Below are 18,570 nucleotides of genomic sequence, written 5' to 3' on the forward strand. Positions count from 1 at the left end.
CCCACAGATTCCTGACAGCTCTTTCACCTCCTGAATGAGCTAGTGCAGTGAACAAGAGTCCAAGGTATGTTAACGTGTTGTGTGTTTTTATTTTTTCTAACATAGCTCTCTCGGGTCCTCTCTGCAAGCCTGGAGGAACAGAAAACAATTCAGGAAATTACATCACCACACTATTGGCACCTGATATACATCTGTGAAATCCCATCTAAAAGGTGTGGTTTGTGCTATGTGGCTTTACTTGGCGGCACTGGAGAGTCATTGCTGTGGAAAATGTTTTACAGACTGTTCTGAAGTCTGAAAAGGAGTAGTCTTAAGGTGAGGAAGCTGCAAGAAGATTATGTATCCACCAGAAATATTGTTAATAAAGGTAAGTAACTTTTCCATTTTCACATCTCAGTAATGTTGTAATACCACATTCCTAAATCCGACAGTTTTAAATTAAAATTGAGTTAATAGACTCAAAATTAGGGACTTTCTATTTGTGTTTCTGTGTTGGTTTTTCATCAGCCATCTGTTCTGTAACTAAATCGTTTATGCTTGTTTTACGTCTGATTTAGTTCTGATTTTTGTAACTTGCTTATTATGCCTAATATGTGAGCTTAAAGGGGAAATCCAGTGAAGCAAGCTTTTGGCCGTGCCGTGGATTCTAAGTAGTCCAACAAAAATGCCAATCATCTACTGTTGTGGTGTGAAAATTACTCTTGCTCAACTTTGCATACCTTGGGCTCTTATTAGAGCTGTGAAGAACCAGGCAGCCTGTTTGTAATGACCCTCTTCATTCTCAGAATAGATAAGTCTGTCAGTATTTACAATTGCAAACAAATACAGGTACCTAAAACATAATAATGAAAAATGAAAGTGCTGCTGGTGCATTACACAGGCCTGTGGACACAACCATATATTGAAACAATTCTAATTTTCTTTGCGTTAGGAGGAGACATGGGGTGGCTAATTAATCATTTGAAGAAGTGGTTCCTTTTTAATAACAATTTTATTAACATTTGCCAAGGTAAATTATACAGTCCATATGGTTTCCCGGTATGCATGTCCAAGCAGATTCTATAGTGCATGAAAAATGTTACATACATCTGGTTTGAGAGCACTTTAACACCTACTTTATTGTTACAGCATTATAGGTCGAAGCATACCGGACAGTGCAGCTGTCTGGTTTGCTAGCAACATCCCGGGGACATTCGATAAGCTTCCTCACAAATACATCCATCCATTCCTTACCAATGACTTTGTGGTTTGTGTTGGAAAGTGCCTCTTTTGACATGGGCCGCCCCCACTCTTTGCCTGGTTTCTGGTGCAATTTCAACTGAAAGTGCACTGGGTCCCTGCTAAACAGGTCCCTTGTGCCAGATCTCTTTCCCTAAAACTTCACAGTAGTTTTTCCAATAGGCAAACCTTTAGTTGCCACTTTAAGTCCCTGGTAAATGGTACCACCGGTACCATGGGGTACTAAAGGAAGGCCCCTGAAGGCTGCAGCACAGATTGTGCCCGCCTCATGGACCCTCACCCCAAGTGCACCCAGTGCTGCTTTTGCAGGCTGCGTGCCATGGTGCAGACCTAAACTGAAAACACAACATGGCACACAGCCTGTGTGCCCTGTCCCCTGCACACTGCATGCAATATATGTAAGTAACCCTTCTGACAGGCCCTCCAGCCCTAAAGGCAGGGTGCATTGTATTACATGTGAAGGCATACCTGCATGAGCAGATATGCCCCTCCTATGTATTTGTTGATTCTTAGTTATACTAAGTGAACGTTGCAGCCATTTTTAGTGCATTTGCTGGACACTGGTCATTAGGAGTTCTTCAGCTACCTGATAATAGGGATGTGTTGGTATCAAACTTCTCATATTAATACACCCTTACTGAATCCAGTGATGAATTTAGTAATACATGCACTCCCTAGAGGTTCCCCCCCTTAAAACTTACTAACTCCTAGAGTGGGCACTGACTGGTCAGAGCCAGTGCAGCCACTTTACACACAGTTCTGGCACTCTGAGGTGAGAGCCAATGCTCTCGAGGGCTCAGAACAAAGGCCTGCTCTGGTCAGAGGTGTGACCTCACTTCCAGACAGGATGGACATTTTATGGTGGGGAGCTATAAAGGCCTTGCCGCCTTTGAAATGTGACCCAGGCCTCCCCAAACTGTGGAAGAGGCCGACTCCCAGTTCCTGACCCCACGTTTGGCAGCAGGACTGGCTGGAAAATTAGGAGGAGTGCCCACTCCATGCCAGTCCCTCCCCTAGGGTGGACAAGCTGAAGTGGACACTACCTTTTAAATTCGTCCATCTTGTGTGGAAATAATTAAGCCAATAGGGTTAGGGCTATGCCCACCTCCCAAGGGAAGTGGTCATAGGAGGGGTGTAGGTACCATAAAGGTGAGTAGCCCATTGACTACCACCTGGCACTCCCTCTAATGCCCCTAAATGCAGTATTTAGGTGGCAACCCTAGAATCTGATTCCTGTCGACCTAAGAAGAGCCGGACACCACAGAAGTCGCCCCGCAGAGATGACTGAAGTCACCAACTGACTTGGCCTCGGCCCTACCAGCCTGTCTGCAGCCTGCAAAGAACCTGCGCCCAGAAGACAACTGTCCTGCAGCCCAGCGACCTCCAAAGCCTTGGGAGGACTGCCTGCCTTCAATAAAAAAAACAAGAACTCCAGCGGACCTGTCCAAAAGAAACATCTCCAAAGAAGAAAGAAGTCTGTCTGAGGAACCGCAAAACCACCTCTGCACCTGACACAGCCCGAGTCCAAGTGGCCCACCAGTCCAGTGGAGGTTTGCCAGCGTTTCTGACCCAGAGTCCATTGTGGGCTGACTCCTGCCGGACTCCACAGCAATGTCTGCAGCCTGAATTCGACGACTCAGGAGCCCGTTTCTGAAAGTGATCTCCTGCATTGACTAACATTGGGAGCCCAATGCTGTTTTGGCACTCTGCACACGCCTGCCCCTGTGCCACTGAGGGTGCAAGTTTGGTGCTGCCTTGTGCCCCCCGGCCCCCTTGCTTCAACCCCAGAAGATCCACCCCTGACTCTACTCACCTATAAGGAGCTCCACAGAGGATACCCTTTGTCTCCATTGAATAGCTTTGGGCACTGGATGCTGTGTTGCCACACTGCACCCGGCCACCCCTGTGCTGCTGAGGGTTTAAGGTTGGTGCTGCCTTGGCACCCCGACCCCCATCCAGTGCTTGCCTCATCTCCCAGAGACCAACCTCTGACATTGCCTGTACTTACCTGGGAGCAGCACGTCTTCAGCCCAACCCCCTGTCTCCATTGACTAACATTAGGCACCAACTCCTAATTCGTCCTTGGCACCCAGCTGGCCCAGGGCTGCTGCAAGTGCACCCTTGGTACCAACCTGAACCCTGCTCAGTGCTAGCCTGAAACCCTGAAGACTGGGGTTGTAAGTTGTGTACTTACCTGAGAAACTGCATTTTTGTTTTCCTTCCATAGAGTAACATTGAAGACTCTGAAAATTGTCGATTTTTGAAACAACAATGTATTTTTAACTTAAAAACTGCTTACCTTGTAACAACGTTCTTGTGTAAAAAGCACATATAAAAGCAACTCTTATTTTTCTAAAATGGTCTCAGATTTATTTGTATTGTGTGTCTCATTTGTGCCTCTGTGAGTACAACACATGCTTAACACGACTCCTTGATAAGCCTAGCTGCTCGCCCACACTACTACAAGAGGGCCCTAGACCTATCTCCTTCTGCCTCTGCAAACTTATGGGGATTCACTGGTCTCTCTGGACAGTGTACTTTTATTTTAGTGCACTATATAGAGAGAGACTGCTTCTTACAGTTTGTAACTCAAGTTATCTTCCTTTCTGTTTTCTGGATTTGTTTGTTTGAGGCTGTCCAGCATGAGTTTGTCCCTTCCTTAGCCCATACCTTATTTACTGTAGCCTTCCAAGTACTTACTTTCTGTAAACAGGCCTCAAATTCTTGTTATTATCGTGTCAGATTTGCTGTGCATTCAAAGACAGAGGTCAAATGTCAGGCTCTGTCTTCTGAGGGAACTTTGTGTTTACTTTTCTTTCTCTGACTTCAAAGTAAGAGGATTTATGTGACAGTTATGCTGGTTATGGGGGTAATTTTGGTAATTCTAAAATGTGGTGGAGATAAAAGGTTTGAGGCATATGTGGCTGTAGATACATACGCTCAGTATATTCCTACCATCAAGTGTTGGGTCCGAATGTCTGCAAGTTGTTTTTCTTTGAAGAAAGTCCGTTGAGTTCTGGTGTAAAGTGACGACTCCTTCTCTGTGATACTGTGCATGGGCATGAATTCCATTTTTAGAATGTTTTCTCTCTGCTGTCTGATTCGGATATGTGTGCTTGTGCTCTAGGTCGAGACTGTTGTTTGTACTTTATTTCAGTTCCCAATATACTCCTAGTCGGTATCGATATCAATTACGTTTCTCCAACCTGTGCTTCGAAGTCGAACTGACCGTCAAGTTGACGTGACTCCATCATGGCCCCAAGAGGGCCTTGCCATTCGGTGTCTCCCTACACAGTCTCCAGCAGAATCTTAATACAATGCCCTCCTGGGAACGGACCAGACGCCATTCTGATTCTGCCCACGTTGTCACAACAAATACCCACGACTGACTCCCATCAGGTCTGTAACCTGTGTCAGTCACCAGACCACAGGGAGGCAGATTGCAAAGCCTGTTGCACATTCAGCCCGAAAAAGAGGCTAAGAGAGCGTCAAGCATGCCATCTCGTAATGCAGTGGAAAACCGCCGTAAACACTCCAGACCACTATGGGGATCAGGATGTCGGTGAGGAACAGCATCCACAGGCTTTGCTGAAGAGGAGGCTATTTCGGAATCCAACCCATAGTTCGAGTTCGAAATCACTGATGTCACTGTGGAACTTCACACAGAGAGTACTGTAACTCTTGCCACTTTGCCTCGACTCAAACAGTATAAAAAACAAATGCCTCCAGCTCAAGACGCCTTCAGGCCACCACTGCCTGAAGGCTGTGGTCAACACAGTCAAGTTCAGGCACCCGCCTTCCGGCTCGGCACCAAAATACCACCCAAAGCCGAAAACTTGGGTATGACAACCTTAGCTTCCATATGACCGTCAGGGCCGAGCCCACCAACGTCATCCGTGGCCTCGGCACTAAGTCGGTCTTGGGCACTGAAACAGAAACTCGTCTCGAAGCTGAAACCTTTGAGGTCCATACCCAGGAAGACCATCAAGGCCCCAATGGAGCCTGTTCTCCGTAAACTTCAGAAGAAGATGGATTCTTGTCAACAACAAATTCACATTCCACACAAAACCGGTTAGATCCTAGCCAAGCCTCTACCTAAATTGCCACCTTCTTCCAAAAGACAATTATCTTTTCAAGAAGCTTTGGATGTCCCAGCCCCACTGAAGCGTAAGAAGATGGACAAAGCCACCAGTCCTTTGCCTCTTCCACCACCACCAGACCTACCATCTTCACTGCAGTCTAATGTTGATTCCCTCAGGGATCCTCTGTTGACTGTATCAGTCCCCCTTATTCTGGGGATGCCACTTTTCATATACCACTAGACACTGACCCCAGGGATTCTTATGATGTTGATCCTCTAGGGGAGACGGACCCAGATTTGTACTTAGTACCCCCATCGCCTCCTGATGATTCCACCACAGAACAGGAACTTATAGGAAGGATCCAAGAATTTTCTGAGCAGTACCCTGTGCCCCCTTAGGTGGTGTAGAACGGCTCCGCATTAGTCACTGGCATCGTCCAGATATGAGGTCACGACTCCTATATAGGCGCCCCCCACGCCAGAAGCGCAGAGCCATGAAGAACACTGACTACTAGTGTGTTAAAACCAAGGTCCTTAAGGGAAGTCCCTGTCCCTAGAAACCAGTTCGCAGAGTGGGAGGATGGGTGGGTTGGTAAGGAATCTGCAACTAGAATATGTCTTTACCAAATAAGGCTTTACCGAAGGTAAGTAACTTCATCCGATATAGACTTCTAGTTGCAGATTCCTTACCTTTGAATAGATACCCAAACAATACCATCCCCAGAGGTGGGTCTGCAAACCAAGATCATACTAGAAAGTCCTGCAGGACCGAATGGGCAAAGTACTCGTCCCTACAGACCTGACTGTCCAGGCAGTAGTGTTTGGTAAACTTGTGCAGGGAAGCCCACATTGCTGCCTGATACATATCAATGACTAGAAGTCCATGTGCTAACGCAGTGGTCGCAGCTGTAGCTCCAGTAAAATGAGCAGGTAAACCCTCAGGGTTGCTTTTTGGCTAGTATGTAGCATTTCTTAATGCAGAGTATGACCCATCTGGAGACAGTCCACTTCTGCACTGCCCGACCTTTCTTTGCACCCACATAACCATAAATGAGTTGATCATCCACCCGGAACTCTTTTGTACAATCAAGGTAGAACACCAACGCTCTTTTTGGGTTCAGGTGGTGGAGTCTCTCCTTTTCCTTAGAGGGATTTGGGGGTGCATAAGAAGTAGGGGAGGTGATGGATTGGCCTAAATGAAAAGGCATAGCTACTTTTGGTATAAAAAAAGAAGCCCTAGTGCAAAGCACCACTTTGTCAGGACAGATGGAAAGGTTGGGCAGCTTAGAGGACAATGCCTGCAGCTCACTCACCCTCCGAGTAAATGAAATGGCCAAAAGGAAGGCTGTTTCCAAACTGAGAAGCCTGAGGGGACATTTCTGGAGTGGCTTGAAAGGAGCACACATCAAAAATGTCAAAACCAAATTCAAATCCCTGTGTCCAAAATGAATGGGGGTGGAGGAAGCATATGTGTAAGGCCTTTAAGGAACTTATGTACAATAAAACGTTGATTAGGTAACCTCAAATAAACGTAAATAGCAGACTAATTACATTTGACAGTGCCCATAGCAGAGCCCTGCTGGGTCAGAGAAAGAATAAACAGGACATCAGAGAGAGGGGCAGAAAGGGGGTCAACAGACTTGTCTGTGCACCATGCCACAAATTTCTTCCAACGACAGGCGTATACCATTTTAGTGGAGAGACGCCTGGCTGCCAAGATTACGTTAGACTTTAGGCAGAAGCTGTCAACTGGCGCTGCTCAGTCTCCACTCAAGAAGGCAGAGAGTGGACATGTTCGGGTGCAGAACCCTACCCTGCTGCTGCAACAGGAGATCCTCCCAAAGGTGCATCTGATCAGAGGATCAATAGACATTCTCAAAGGCTCAGGATACCAGACTCTCTTTGCCCAGTTTGGGGGCCACAAGGATTACTTAGATTACTTCTTGATCTTCTTGAGAACTCTGGGCAGAGGTGGTATGGGCGAAAGGCGTACTGGAGACCTGAGTTCCAATCTTCACGAAATGCGTCTCAAAGTGAATGCTGCCTTGGGAACTCCAATATGCAACACTGATGACATTGCACGTTCTCTGCGGAGGTGAACAGATCTAACCTAGGCTCTCCACATTGCAGAAAGAGACGTTGCACCACCTCTGGACGGAGATGCCATTCAATAATCCAGTTGTTATTTTCAGCCAGGGATATGTACTGCTGTTCCAACCATGTCCAGAGATGTAGAGACTCTTGACAAAGGGTCCACGACCCTGCCCTGCTTATTGCAGTACCACATGGTGGTGTTGTAATCTGTGAACACCTGTACCACCTTCCCCTTGATGAAGGGTAGAAATGCCTTCAATGCTAGTCAAATTGCACAGTTGATGGAGCTCCAACAGGTTGATATGGAGTCTGGACTCCGCCGGCTGACCCATCCCAGGAGTGATGCATTTGTCACTACTGTCATATCTGGTTGGAGAAGGAAGTGGGATCTGCCTCTGACCCAATCCCCGTTTGTTAACCACCACTGCAGATCTTGCACAATTCCCTCCAAGATTTGGACGTTTTCGGAGAGAGGCGTGGAGTCAGCCCAGGGACAGGTTCCTTGGAACAAGGCCTAGAGCAACAACTCTCTCATCTTGTCAGCTGACTGATGAGGCGAAGTCAAAGATCACTATAACATCTTGCTCTTCTTCTTGTTCCTTGACTTACCTGAATGCCTGAGGACGTGAAGTGAGAAGACAACAATGCAGGACTCCGTAGCTGCTCCTGAGACCTTCCTCTCAACTGGGACATCGACTTACGCGGAGTCGAGTGTCGGGCTGGCATCAGTTTCAGAGACAGCGCCTCAAAGCCTTTAGATGCTTGACCCGACACTCGGAGCACGAATTCGGGTCGGGGTCGCGCTTCAGGCACCAAAGAGACACGAGGTGCGGATCCGTCACAGACATCGCCCTATGACACGAACCACGGGGCTTAAACCTGATCTTCCTTGATGACATTCATGACACACCAGGAGTTGAAAACTCAAAAAATCTTTGACAAAAAGTCAAAAAAAGTCCAGTCAAAAAGTGACTGAGGGGCAGCTCTTTTCAGATCTGAGCTAGCTGGCCCAGAAAGAAAAGAACTGACATTAGTGTGCCCGGGTGGTGCCTATATAGGATCTATGACATCATATACAGCATGGACGATGGCGAGTTGATGGATCCCACCTAACACCGTGCAGGGGTACTGCTCAGAAAATTCTCCAGATCCAGTCTGACACCTAGGGGAAATTCAAAGGTAAGAAATCTGCACCTAGAAGTCTCTATCAGATTATTATGTGTTTTGCTGATCCACATTCTGTCTGCTTTTCTCAGCCAAGTAGTCAGCTGAATCAAAGATTGCCACTGGTCTTCCAAAGAGTAGCCCTCTCTATGAAGATAACCATAGTAAGCCTTATACAGTTAGACATTGTGTCCTGGAATTCTTCCCAGTAGACTTTGGCCTGTTCAGGCCACAGCCTGTAGGTTTTCCTGAACCATTTGGTCAGGTTGGCAACCCTGTGCCAAAGGTTAGATAGAATTCCCAGCCATTAGATTGTTGTTGGACCTTGCCCTTTTTGCAGGTTTATTCCCCAACTTTTGGCCTTCTTCCACTTAATTTTTCTGACCCTTTTTTGTTGGCTTTAGGACTCTGGGCACTTTACCACTGCTAACCAGTGCTAAAGTGCATATGCTGTCTGTCTGAAATGTATTGGTGATTGGATTCTCCATGATTGGCATATTTGATTTACTAGTAAGTCCGTAGTACAGAGCATGGTGTGTGCCGAGGTACTATACATCAAATGCTATTAGTGGGCCTGCAGCACTAATTGTGCCACCCACCTGGTAGCCCTGCAAACATGCCTCAGGCCTGCCATTGATGTGCCAGCGCGGGCAGTTTTAAACTGCCATTTCGACCTGGCAAGTGCACCCAGTTGACAGGCCTTAATCTTCCCTTTTATGAACTGTAAGTCACCCCTAAAGTAGGCCCAATGCAGCCCCATTTAATTGTTAAATGATAGTGAAATACTGCTAAATTTGGTTTATAATATTGTAAGGCATATCTCTCTCTTAGGGTAACGTGGGGAGTGCCTTGAAGTATTCTAAAGTGTAATTTCCCATTGGGAGCAGATAGAGATTTAGATTTTGGGGTCTCAACTCACAATTTAAAAATGCATCTTTTGGTGAAGTTCGTTTTTGAACTGTGAGTTTCAAAATGCCACTTTTAGAAAGTGGGCATTTTCTTGCTTAACCATTCTGTGCCTCTGCCTGTCTGCTGAACACGTCTGGGTCAGGATGACAGTTGGGCTGTTTGTGCATTCACTCCAGACAGTCACACAAAGGGGGCTGAGGTGTGCCATGCATATCCAGATGGGTCTTCCTGAGCTAGAGTGGTGTGAAGAGCTGATACTTGCACCTTAATAGGGTTCTGCCTGTCCTCGCACACAGCAGTCTCCAACCCCCTGGAGAATGTGTCTGGACCCAAGGCAGGGTCCTGTGCACTTCAAAGACTTCTCTTTAATGTTTGCCTACTTCAAAGCCAGAAATGGGTGTAAGAACTGGACCTCAGACACCACAGAGTTAGAATCCTTCTGGACTGAAAATATTCTGCCAGGAAGAAAAGCTGGATGCTGTAGGAGGGACTGCTACTCTGCCTGTTGCTTTGTTGTGCTGGCCTGCTGCTTGCTGCTTCTGTCCTGGAGTGAAAGGACTGGACTGGGCTTTCTACATCCTGCTTCCAAAGGTTCTCCAGGGGTTTGGACTGAGCTTGTCTCCAGTTAAGAAGTCTCAGGAGTATCAAAGTCTTCATCAGCCAGCACTTGGGCTCTTCAGCTGAGAGTTCTAACTTGTCAAGTATTGCCAACTCCAGTCTCTAGGCCCTTGGAAGTGCAAACTGGTGGTCTGAAGGAGAAAATCCATGCATCAATGCCTGGCTGGATAATCGATGCAGCGTCTGTGTCTCGTGGCAGCAGAATCAGTGCAGCGATTGTTTCACTGCGATCCCATCAACAAAGCGAGTCTGGATTTTCCACACATTCTCCCTGGTCGCCAATTTTTCATCGACCCACACTACAGAAAGAAACCAAGGCCACGTGTACAGAAATCGATGCATCACCTTTCCTGCAAGGAAAGAATTGATGCATCACCTCTCCTGCCAGTAAGGAACCGACTTATCATCTCACCTGTGAGGAAAGAATTGACACATCACCTCCCCAGAACCGACACACCGCTTTGCTTTTCCCGCACCTCACCTCCCCTGTGGCCCACATCGTCTTTGTTTTTGATGTATCCCAGTTACTTTGTGCTAAAGAGCTACATCTATTAATTCTTATGGATTAAGGCTTGCTTAAACTCTTTAAAAAAGTGATATTTTGACTTGCGTTTGTTGGAGTTTTGGTCTTGTTTTATCCCGATAAATATTGGCTATTTTTCTTAACTGGGGTGGAGTCATTTTTGTAGTGTTTTCACTGTGTTACTGTGTGTGGGTGTACAAATACTTTACACATTGTCTCTGAGGTAAGCCTGACTGCTTGGGCCAAGCTACCAAGCGGGTCAGCAGCTATGTGACTCTATTATCCTGACTAGAGTGATGGTCCCTACTTGGACAGAGTGCAAATATCAAAGGTAATTATCTTGTTCGGGTGACTAAATGCTCTTAATTGAAAATCCATCATTGTGTGTCTTGGTGGTAAGAGTTTTAAGCAATAGTGCAGTAGCCTTCTCATTAATTCCAAATTGTATGCCTTTAAATAGAAGCTTTGTGTCCAGTAACGTGCTTTAAAGCAGAAGGTTTCCAAAATTAAGTATTTTAATATTTTAATAGCTCCCAGGTGCCTCTCTCATGTACAACCCTCTGCAGCAGCAACAGCAGCAGCAACAACTTACACAGTTCTCACCACAACAGTCTCCTTCCTCTGGCCAACAACCACAAGAACAGGTGGGTTTATTATTGGCAAAATATGTGATCATCCTGGAAAGCATCATGCGATAGCCATGCTTTGTGCATTACAGCATTATGCTTTTGTAACCTATGCTATTCTGTCTTCTTTGTTTTCCTTACAGCTTGTACAGGTAAGAGTAGAGCTCTAAAATGTCTGTCTGTACGCCGTCAGCTTATTAAATTGATGATATAACACATTTAGGAGTCTATGCACAAGCTGTATTTTGTAATTCACAAAGTAGAACTACAGTAGTACTAATGTACTACAAAATGCTTTCCACAAACCTAGCTCTACTTGTTGAAAAATGTAAATTTTAAGGTCAAGTGTACCAGACAGCAGGACTGTCTGATTGTGGAAAAACATATTGTGGGTTTAGCACAAACATAGAAAGGCTTGCAGCTTACCATAATTTGGCTTTACTGTCATTCTCATTTGACTGTTTCATATTCAGTGGGTTGCTTGTGTGTCTGTACCTCCCCTGGAGCATTGCATATTTACTTGTGCTCTTCCACTGCTCACTTTTAGGGAGCTACTTTTTTCTTTTGTTTTAAACATTTGTTTCATTCGTATTTCCCATCTGTCTCCTTAGTGTTTCTCTTCCCCCCTCTGTGTTGCTGTCTCCTTTCCATATGCTTCTCTCTTGCCCTCATTTGTGGTACTTTGCATTCTTCTTCCCTGTTGCTTTCTTGCCTATTTGCTTTTCCACCTCCACTTTTCTCTTACCTTTGCCCATTTGCTTTTCTTGCCCTCCATGCTCCATGTTGCACTTGCATACTTTTCTCTGCACCCTCATCATGCCCTCTGTAGGAAAGTGCCTTTCTTGGCATGGTTACTCCCCTCACTTTTTGCCTAATGTTTATGCTAACTTGACTGAATGTGTGCAGGGATCCTGCTAACCAGGCCCCAGTACCAGTGTTCTTTCCCTAAACTGTACCATTGTTTCCACAATTGGAAGACCCCTGGCACACAGCTAAATCCCTTGTAACAGATACCAGTGGTACCAAGGGCTCTGTGACCAGGGAGGCTCCCTAAGGGTTGCAGCATGTATTGTGCCACCCTAAGGGACCTCTCACCAAACACATATACACTGCCATTGCAGTCCCCAGGGGATTCTGACCAAGATTCCACCCTGAGTTGGCCCCTCCTGGCCAACATGACGACAACTGCAGCCTAAATCCTGAGGAGCCCCCTGACTGCTACCCGATCCGATGAAGATTGCCGATGCCCATAGGTACCCCTGCACCAGCATCCACCTGGCCTTGCGTAATCCGAATGGTGGTCCAGCAAGCAACGTCCAGTGGGCACCTCTCTTACTGGTCCATCCTTTGGTTTTCTGAAACTGACCCCCCCCCCCCCCCCAACCCCCCAGACCCAGCTTGCAGCATCTTTGTGACCCCCGGGATTTCCCCATTGAAAAGCATTTGGCACCCGATGCTGTGTTTGCTCCCTGCACCTTGCCACTGAGGGTGTACGTTTGGTGATGACCTGTGCCCCCCCACCCGGTGCTAATCTAAACCCCCCAGGCCTGTGCCCTGAAACTGCAGATACTTACCTGCAATCTGTTTTCTTCTGAGTGCCCCATAGTCCTCATAGGATTTCATTGAAAACCTGACACTAACTTTGACCTTGGCACCTTGCTGGCCCTGTTTTGCTTGTGGTGCACTTTGACTTGTGGACATCCTAACCCCCAAAACTGGGATCGTAATTCGAGTACTTACCTGAACACTTTTCCTTCTCCAGGACAACATTGGATCCTTTGAGAATTTAAATTTTTAAATTTGAAAAGTATTACTTACTTGTAAACTGTCTTATCTGCAAAACCTAAACAAAGTACATTTGATACATATGCTTGATATATACTTTCAACTGTACTTACCTGCAACAAAGACTTTTTGGTTTTAGGAATAAAGTAACTAAATATATTTTTTGCTGTATCAAACATTGGCCTGAAATTGGTAATTGAGTGTGCGCCTCATTTCTTGACTTTGTGTGTACAACAGATGCTTTACAGTACACTCTAATAAGCCTAACTGCTCGACCACTCTACCACAAAAGAGAGCATTAGTATTATCTACTTTAGCCTCTGTTAAGCCTCTGGGCATCCACTGGACTTTGTGCACACCATACCTCATTTTGGTATACTATATACAGAGCCAGCTTCCTACACCCTCCAATTTGCTTCTCCTTACCCACACTCCTGGTGTCGCTTTCCCAACATGCTCCACCATATTACTTCCAGCCATATAGATTCCTCAGTTTAAAAAAATGAAAAAAAAACATTTGTGTGTTTTTTTCTTTTTATTTACAGATCCAACTCAAATTGGGGGTAAAAACATAATCTGATAGAGGCATCTAGTTGTGGATCCCTTACCTTAGAATGTCCTCCAGGTGTCAGTCTGGATCTGGTGATTTTTCTCTAACAGTACCTGTAGGAAGTTGGCTCTGTATATACTATCTCAAAGTGATAGTGTGCACAGAGGCCATGGGTTCCCCTTAGAGGTTGATAGTGGCAACATTAGATAATACTAATGCTCTATTTTGTGGTAGTGTGGTTGAGCAGTAAGCTTATTAGAGGATTGTGGTAAGCATTTGTTGTACACACACAAGCAATAAATGAGAACACACACTCAAAGACTAAACTCCAGGCCAATAGGTTTTTTAATGGAAAAATATAATTTTCTTAATTTATTTTAGAACCAAAATATTCAGAATTCAAGTAAATGCATAAATTGTAAAGTACTTGGCATAGGTACGTATGGAACTACAGTAAGATATACAGTTTTGGCAAAAATGGCAATAAGCTATTTTTAAAGTGGACACGGCAAAAATCAACAGTTCCTGGGGGCAGTAAGTACAAGTTAGTTTGTCAGGTAAGTAAAGCACTTACAAGTTCCGTCTCTGGGGCATAGGCAGCCTATTGTATCGTTGGGAGTTCAAGTCAACCCCAAACACCCAGCACCAACAACACAGGGCTGCTCAGGTGCAGAGGTCAAAGAGGGGCCCAAATAACATAGGCGCCTATGGAGACTAGGGGTGCTCCGGTTCCAGTCTGCTAGCAGATAAGTTCCTGCGTTTTCAGGGAGCAGATCAGGGGGGGTTTGCAGAGCACAAAGGGTGGGGGGTCACAAACAGGTACACAAAATACACCCTCAGCGGCACATAAGCGGCCGGGTGCAGTGTGCAAAGTAGGTGTCGGGTTTTGTGTTGAAGTAATGGAGGGACCCGGAGGTCACTCTGGTGGTGCAGACAGGGCACAGGGGGGCTTCTCGGGCCAGCCACCGACTGGGCAATGAAGAAGGCCGCCTGCTGGTCACTCCTGCACCGGTAGTTGGTTTCTCTCGGGCCTGAGGGCTGCGGGTGCAGTGCTTCTTCCAGGCGTCGGGTTCTTTGTTACCAGGCAGTCATGGTCAGGGGGAGCCTCTGGATTCTCTCTGCATGCGTTGCCGTGGGGTTGCAGGGAGGTCGTCTCAGGGTGTCCACGTTGTGGGAGTCATTTGGGAGTCCTCACTGCAGTGTTGGTTTCTCTGGACACGAGCCGGGGGCGTCTGGTGCAGAGCGTGAGACTGGAGTCCCTTTAAAGTTGGTTTCTTCTTTGTTGCTTGGACAGAGCTGCTGTCCACAGGAGTTTCTTGGTCCTTTGGGTTGCAGGGCAGTTTTGTGAGTCGGCAGACGTCGCTGGACCCGCTGGATGCATCGCTGTTGTAGATTCTTTGAGTCTGGAGACAGGCCGGTAGGGCTGGGGCTGAGTCAGTTGTAGTCTCCGTCGTCTCTGCGGGACTTTCAGGTCAGCAATCCTTCTTCTTTAGGTAGTCAGGAAATCTGTTTTCCTGGGTTCAGGGTCACCTCAGGGTCACCCCTAAATACTCAATTTAGGGGTGTGTTTAGGGCTGGAGGGCAGTAGATAATGGCTACTGTCCCTGAAGGTGGCTACACCCTCCTTGTGCCTCCTCCATGTGGAGAGGGGGGACATCCCTAATCCTATTGGGGGGGGAAATCCTCCAAAGCACAATGGAGGATTTTCTAAGACGGGGGGTCACCTCAGCTCAGGACGTCTAAGGGGCTGTCTTGGCTGGAGGGTGACTTCTCCTTGTTTTTCTCATTATCTCCTCCAGACTTGCCGCCAAAAGTGGGACTGTGTCCGGGGGATGGGCATCTCCACTAGCTGAAGTGCCCTGGGGTGCTGTAACTCCAGGCCTGACCCTGTGAGGCTCACCGCCAGGTGTTACAGTTCCTGCAGGGGGAGGTGTGAAGTACCTCCACCCAGGACAGGCTTTGTTCCAGGTCACAGAGTGCACAAAGGCACACTCACCCCATGTGGCCAGAAACCCATCTGGATGTGGCAGGCTGGCAGAAACTGGTCAGCCTAGTACTAGTAGTTGGGCTGGTATGCAGTGGGCATTGATACCAAACTTCCCAGTATTCAGTGTAGCCATTATGGAACTGTGGAGGTCGTGTTTGACAAACTCCCAGACCATATACCCTTTATGGCTACCCTGCACTTACAATGTCTACGAATTGGCTTAGACACTGTAGGAGCATAGTGCTCATGCAGATATGCCCTCACCTGTGGTATAGTGCACCCTGCTTTATGGCTGTAAGGCCTGCTAGAGGGGTGACTTACCTATGCCACAGGCAGTGGGTTGTAGGCATGGCAGTTTCAGGGGAGTGCCTGTTGACTTAGCCTTTTTCTCCCCACCAGCACACACAAACTGTGAGGCAGTGTGCATGTGCTGAGTGAGGGGTCCCCAGTGTGACATAATACATGCTGCAGCCCTTAGAGACCTTCCCTGGCCACGGGGCCCTTGGTACCAGGGGTACCATTTACAAGGGACTTATCTGTGTGCCAGGGCTGTGCCAATTGTGGAGACAAAGGTACAGTTTTAAGTAAAGAACGCTGGTACTGGGGCCTGGTTAGCAGGGTCCCAGCACAATTTGTCATAACTAGCATCAACAAAAGGCAAAAAGTTAGGGGGTAACCATGCCAACAGTGGCCTTTTCCTACAGTACCCCTGTGCGCCGTTAGGTGGTGTCGATCGGCTCCACGTTTGGCGCTGAATATGATGTATGGGTTCCTATATAGGCAACGCACTGGTGTGCTGACGTCAGTTCTTTTCTTTCCGCTTAAGCCAGCAAGGATCCGAAGAGAGCTACCCCTCAGTCAATTTTTGACTGCCCTTTTTCAAATCTGTGTTGAAGTTTTTTTCAAGTTGTACAACTCCCGAGATAAAGCCCTGCGGATCCTGTCATCAGGTGATGTCGGTGATGGATCCACACCTCGTATGCCTTTTGTGTTGGAGCACAACCACTACCTGAAGTTGTGCTCTGAGTGTAGATTCCTGCATCCGAAGGCTTTGAAGGAGAAGTCCCTGAAGCTGATGTCGGCCCAACACTCGACTCCACATAACGGGAGGTCCCAGTCGAGAGGAAGGTCTCTGGAGTGTTCAGAGTCCCCCTTCATCGTCATCCCACTCTAAGTCCTTGGGACGAACAGGTAAGTTAAGGCACAAGAAGAAGTTGAAGAAAGCAAAATGTTCTTTGACATTACCATGTCCGTCGGCAGACAAGGGAGCGATGTCATTCTAGGCCTCCCTCTGCAGACCCTAATTCTGGGTGGACTCTGTGTGTCCCTGAGTTTCCCAAAGAAGGAGCGACACCTGCCCAGCTAAAACAGTTTAATGAAGCCATGTGCCTGATTTTTGGGCAGTCCAACACCACTTTGGGCTGTGCGGAGTCGGAAGGGGCCCCTTCGGGTTCTGTGCCAGTAGCTTCGGCCTCGGAGCACCCATGGATCCATGCTTAGTTTCTAGATGGTGTCAGTATCATCTCGACCTTCCCCGACACCACTCAACGCAGACGGTTCCAGCTGTCCCCGTTCTCATTGCCGACTCCGACACTGAGCCGGATGGGCATTGTATGACGCCGAAAGGAGCTGGGTCTCTTTATTCGGATTCTGAGCCTGTTTCTTATGGGCTAGGGTACGGTGAGAATGGGAGGGGTTGTTGGACCCTTTAGAATACCAGTTCCAAGACCATTTGCGCAAGTACTTCCACAGGTCCTGGAGGAGGCCCAGGCTGTACTCTCCCAAGCAGTTGCTGATGGGAGAGACTCAGCAAAGTTCATGATCCAATGTGGCCTGGACACGACCAACTCAGTGGGCAGAGTTGTTGCATCGACAGTGGCCCTTAGGCACCACGCCTGGTAGAGGATGTCTGGCTTTTCAGGGGATGTCCAAGCCAATCTTATAGACATTACTTTTGTTGACACCTGTCTCTTCGGAGAAAAAGCAAACTCAGAACTCAAGCACTTCAAGGATTCTCGTGCTATGGCCAGGTCCTTGGGCCTCACTGTAGCGTCTCGTCCCACTCAGTCTGCTTTTGGCCACAGAAGGGGCACCCTACTAAGTCCATTCCCATCTAGCCACCGTGCTGTGCATGCTACCCAGCCTCTGCGTGGCCAGGGACATGGGATCCACCGCCCTTGTGGATCAAGGAGCCTGCAGTCCAGCCTGTCCACACCCCTGCCCCCACCCCCTCACACCACCAAACCTTCCTGGTCTAACTCATTCCCACCAGGGACCAGTGCCTGGCAGTCCATCACGTCAGAGAGGTGGTTCTTGCAGATAGTCCGAAGGGGCTAATCCCTCCCCTTCAAGACTGCCTTCCATCCATGCCACCATCCTACGATTGGATGATAGTGGATTGCTTGGCACTTCTCAGGGAGGAAGTTATGACTGTCTTGGCCAAGGGAGCCATAGAGAGTGTTCCCGTGCAAGAAGGTCATGGTTCCTATTCCTGCTACTTTCTGGTACCCAAAAAGCACAGCAGCCTCTGCCCTTTCATAGACTTTCTGTCCCTCACTCTCTTCCTCCGGAAGGAGAAGTTCAGAATGCTCACTCTGGCTCACGTTTTATCTGCCCTGGACCCAGGAGACTGGATGGTAGCTTTGGACTTGTAGGGTGCTTATTTGTGTATTCCTGTACTACCTGCCCACAAACGTTATTTGTGGTTCACAGTGGCCCACAAGCACTTTCAGTTTACCGTACTCCCCTTTGGCCTTGTCAGCACCCCTCGATGTTCACCAAGGTGATGGCGGTGGTTGCAGCTCATCTGCATAGGTCAGGGATTTCAGTCTTACCCTACCTTGACGACTGGCTGTTAAAGGTGGTCTCCCAGGCTGTTGTCTCCCATCTCCAGACTACTGTGGACCTCCTGCATTCACTGGGGTTCACTATAAACATGCCAAAGTCACAACTGACTCCCTTTCAGACGCTCTCTTTCATCGAGTGGCAAATCCA

The 18,570-nt window shown here is 47.5% G+C and overlaps 1 protein-coding gene across 7 annotated transcripts in view; it reads left to right on the forward strand.

Moving 5' to 3' along the window:
• SUPT20H (SPT20 homolog, SAGA complex component) overlaps nt 1-18,570 on the forward strand; it is a 566,651-nt gene that overhangs the window by 538,399 nt on the left and 9,682 nt on the right. For all 7 annotated transcript variants that reach the window (XM_069205513.1, XM_069205509.1, XM_069205512.1 and 4 more), the window contains one exon: nt 11,159-11,272. In XM_069205513.1, coding sequence (XP_069061614.1) covers nt 11,159-11,272 — 114 coding nt within the window. The remainder of the gene's footprint in view (nt 1-11,158; nt 11,273-18,570) is intronic.

This window comes from Pleurodeles waltl, chromosome 8 (genome assembly GCF_031143425.1).
Source record: "Pleurodeles waltl isolate 20211129_DDA chromosome 8, aPleWal1.hap1.20221129, whole genome shotgun sequence".
Classification (NCBI taxonomy): Eukaryota; Metazoa; Chordata; class Amphibia; order Caudata; family Salamandridae; genus Pleurodeles; species Pleurodeles waltl.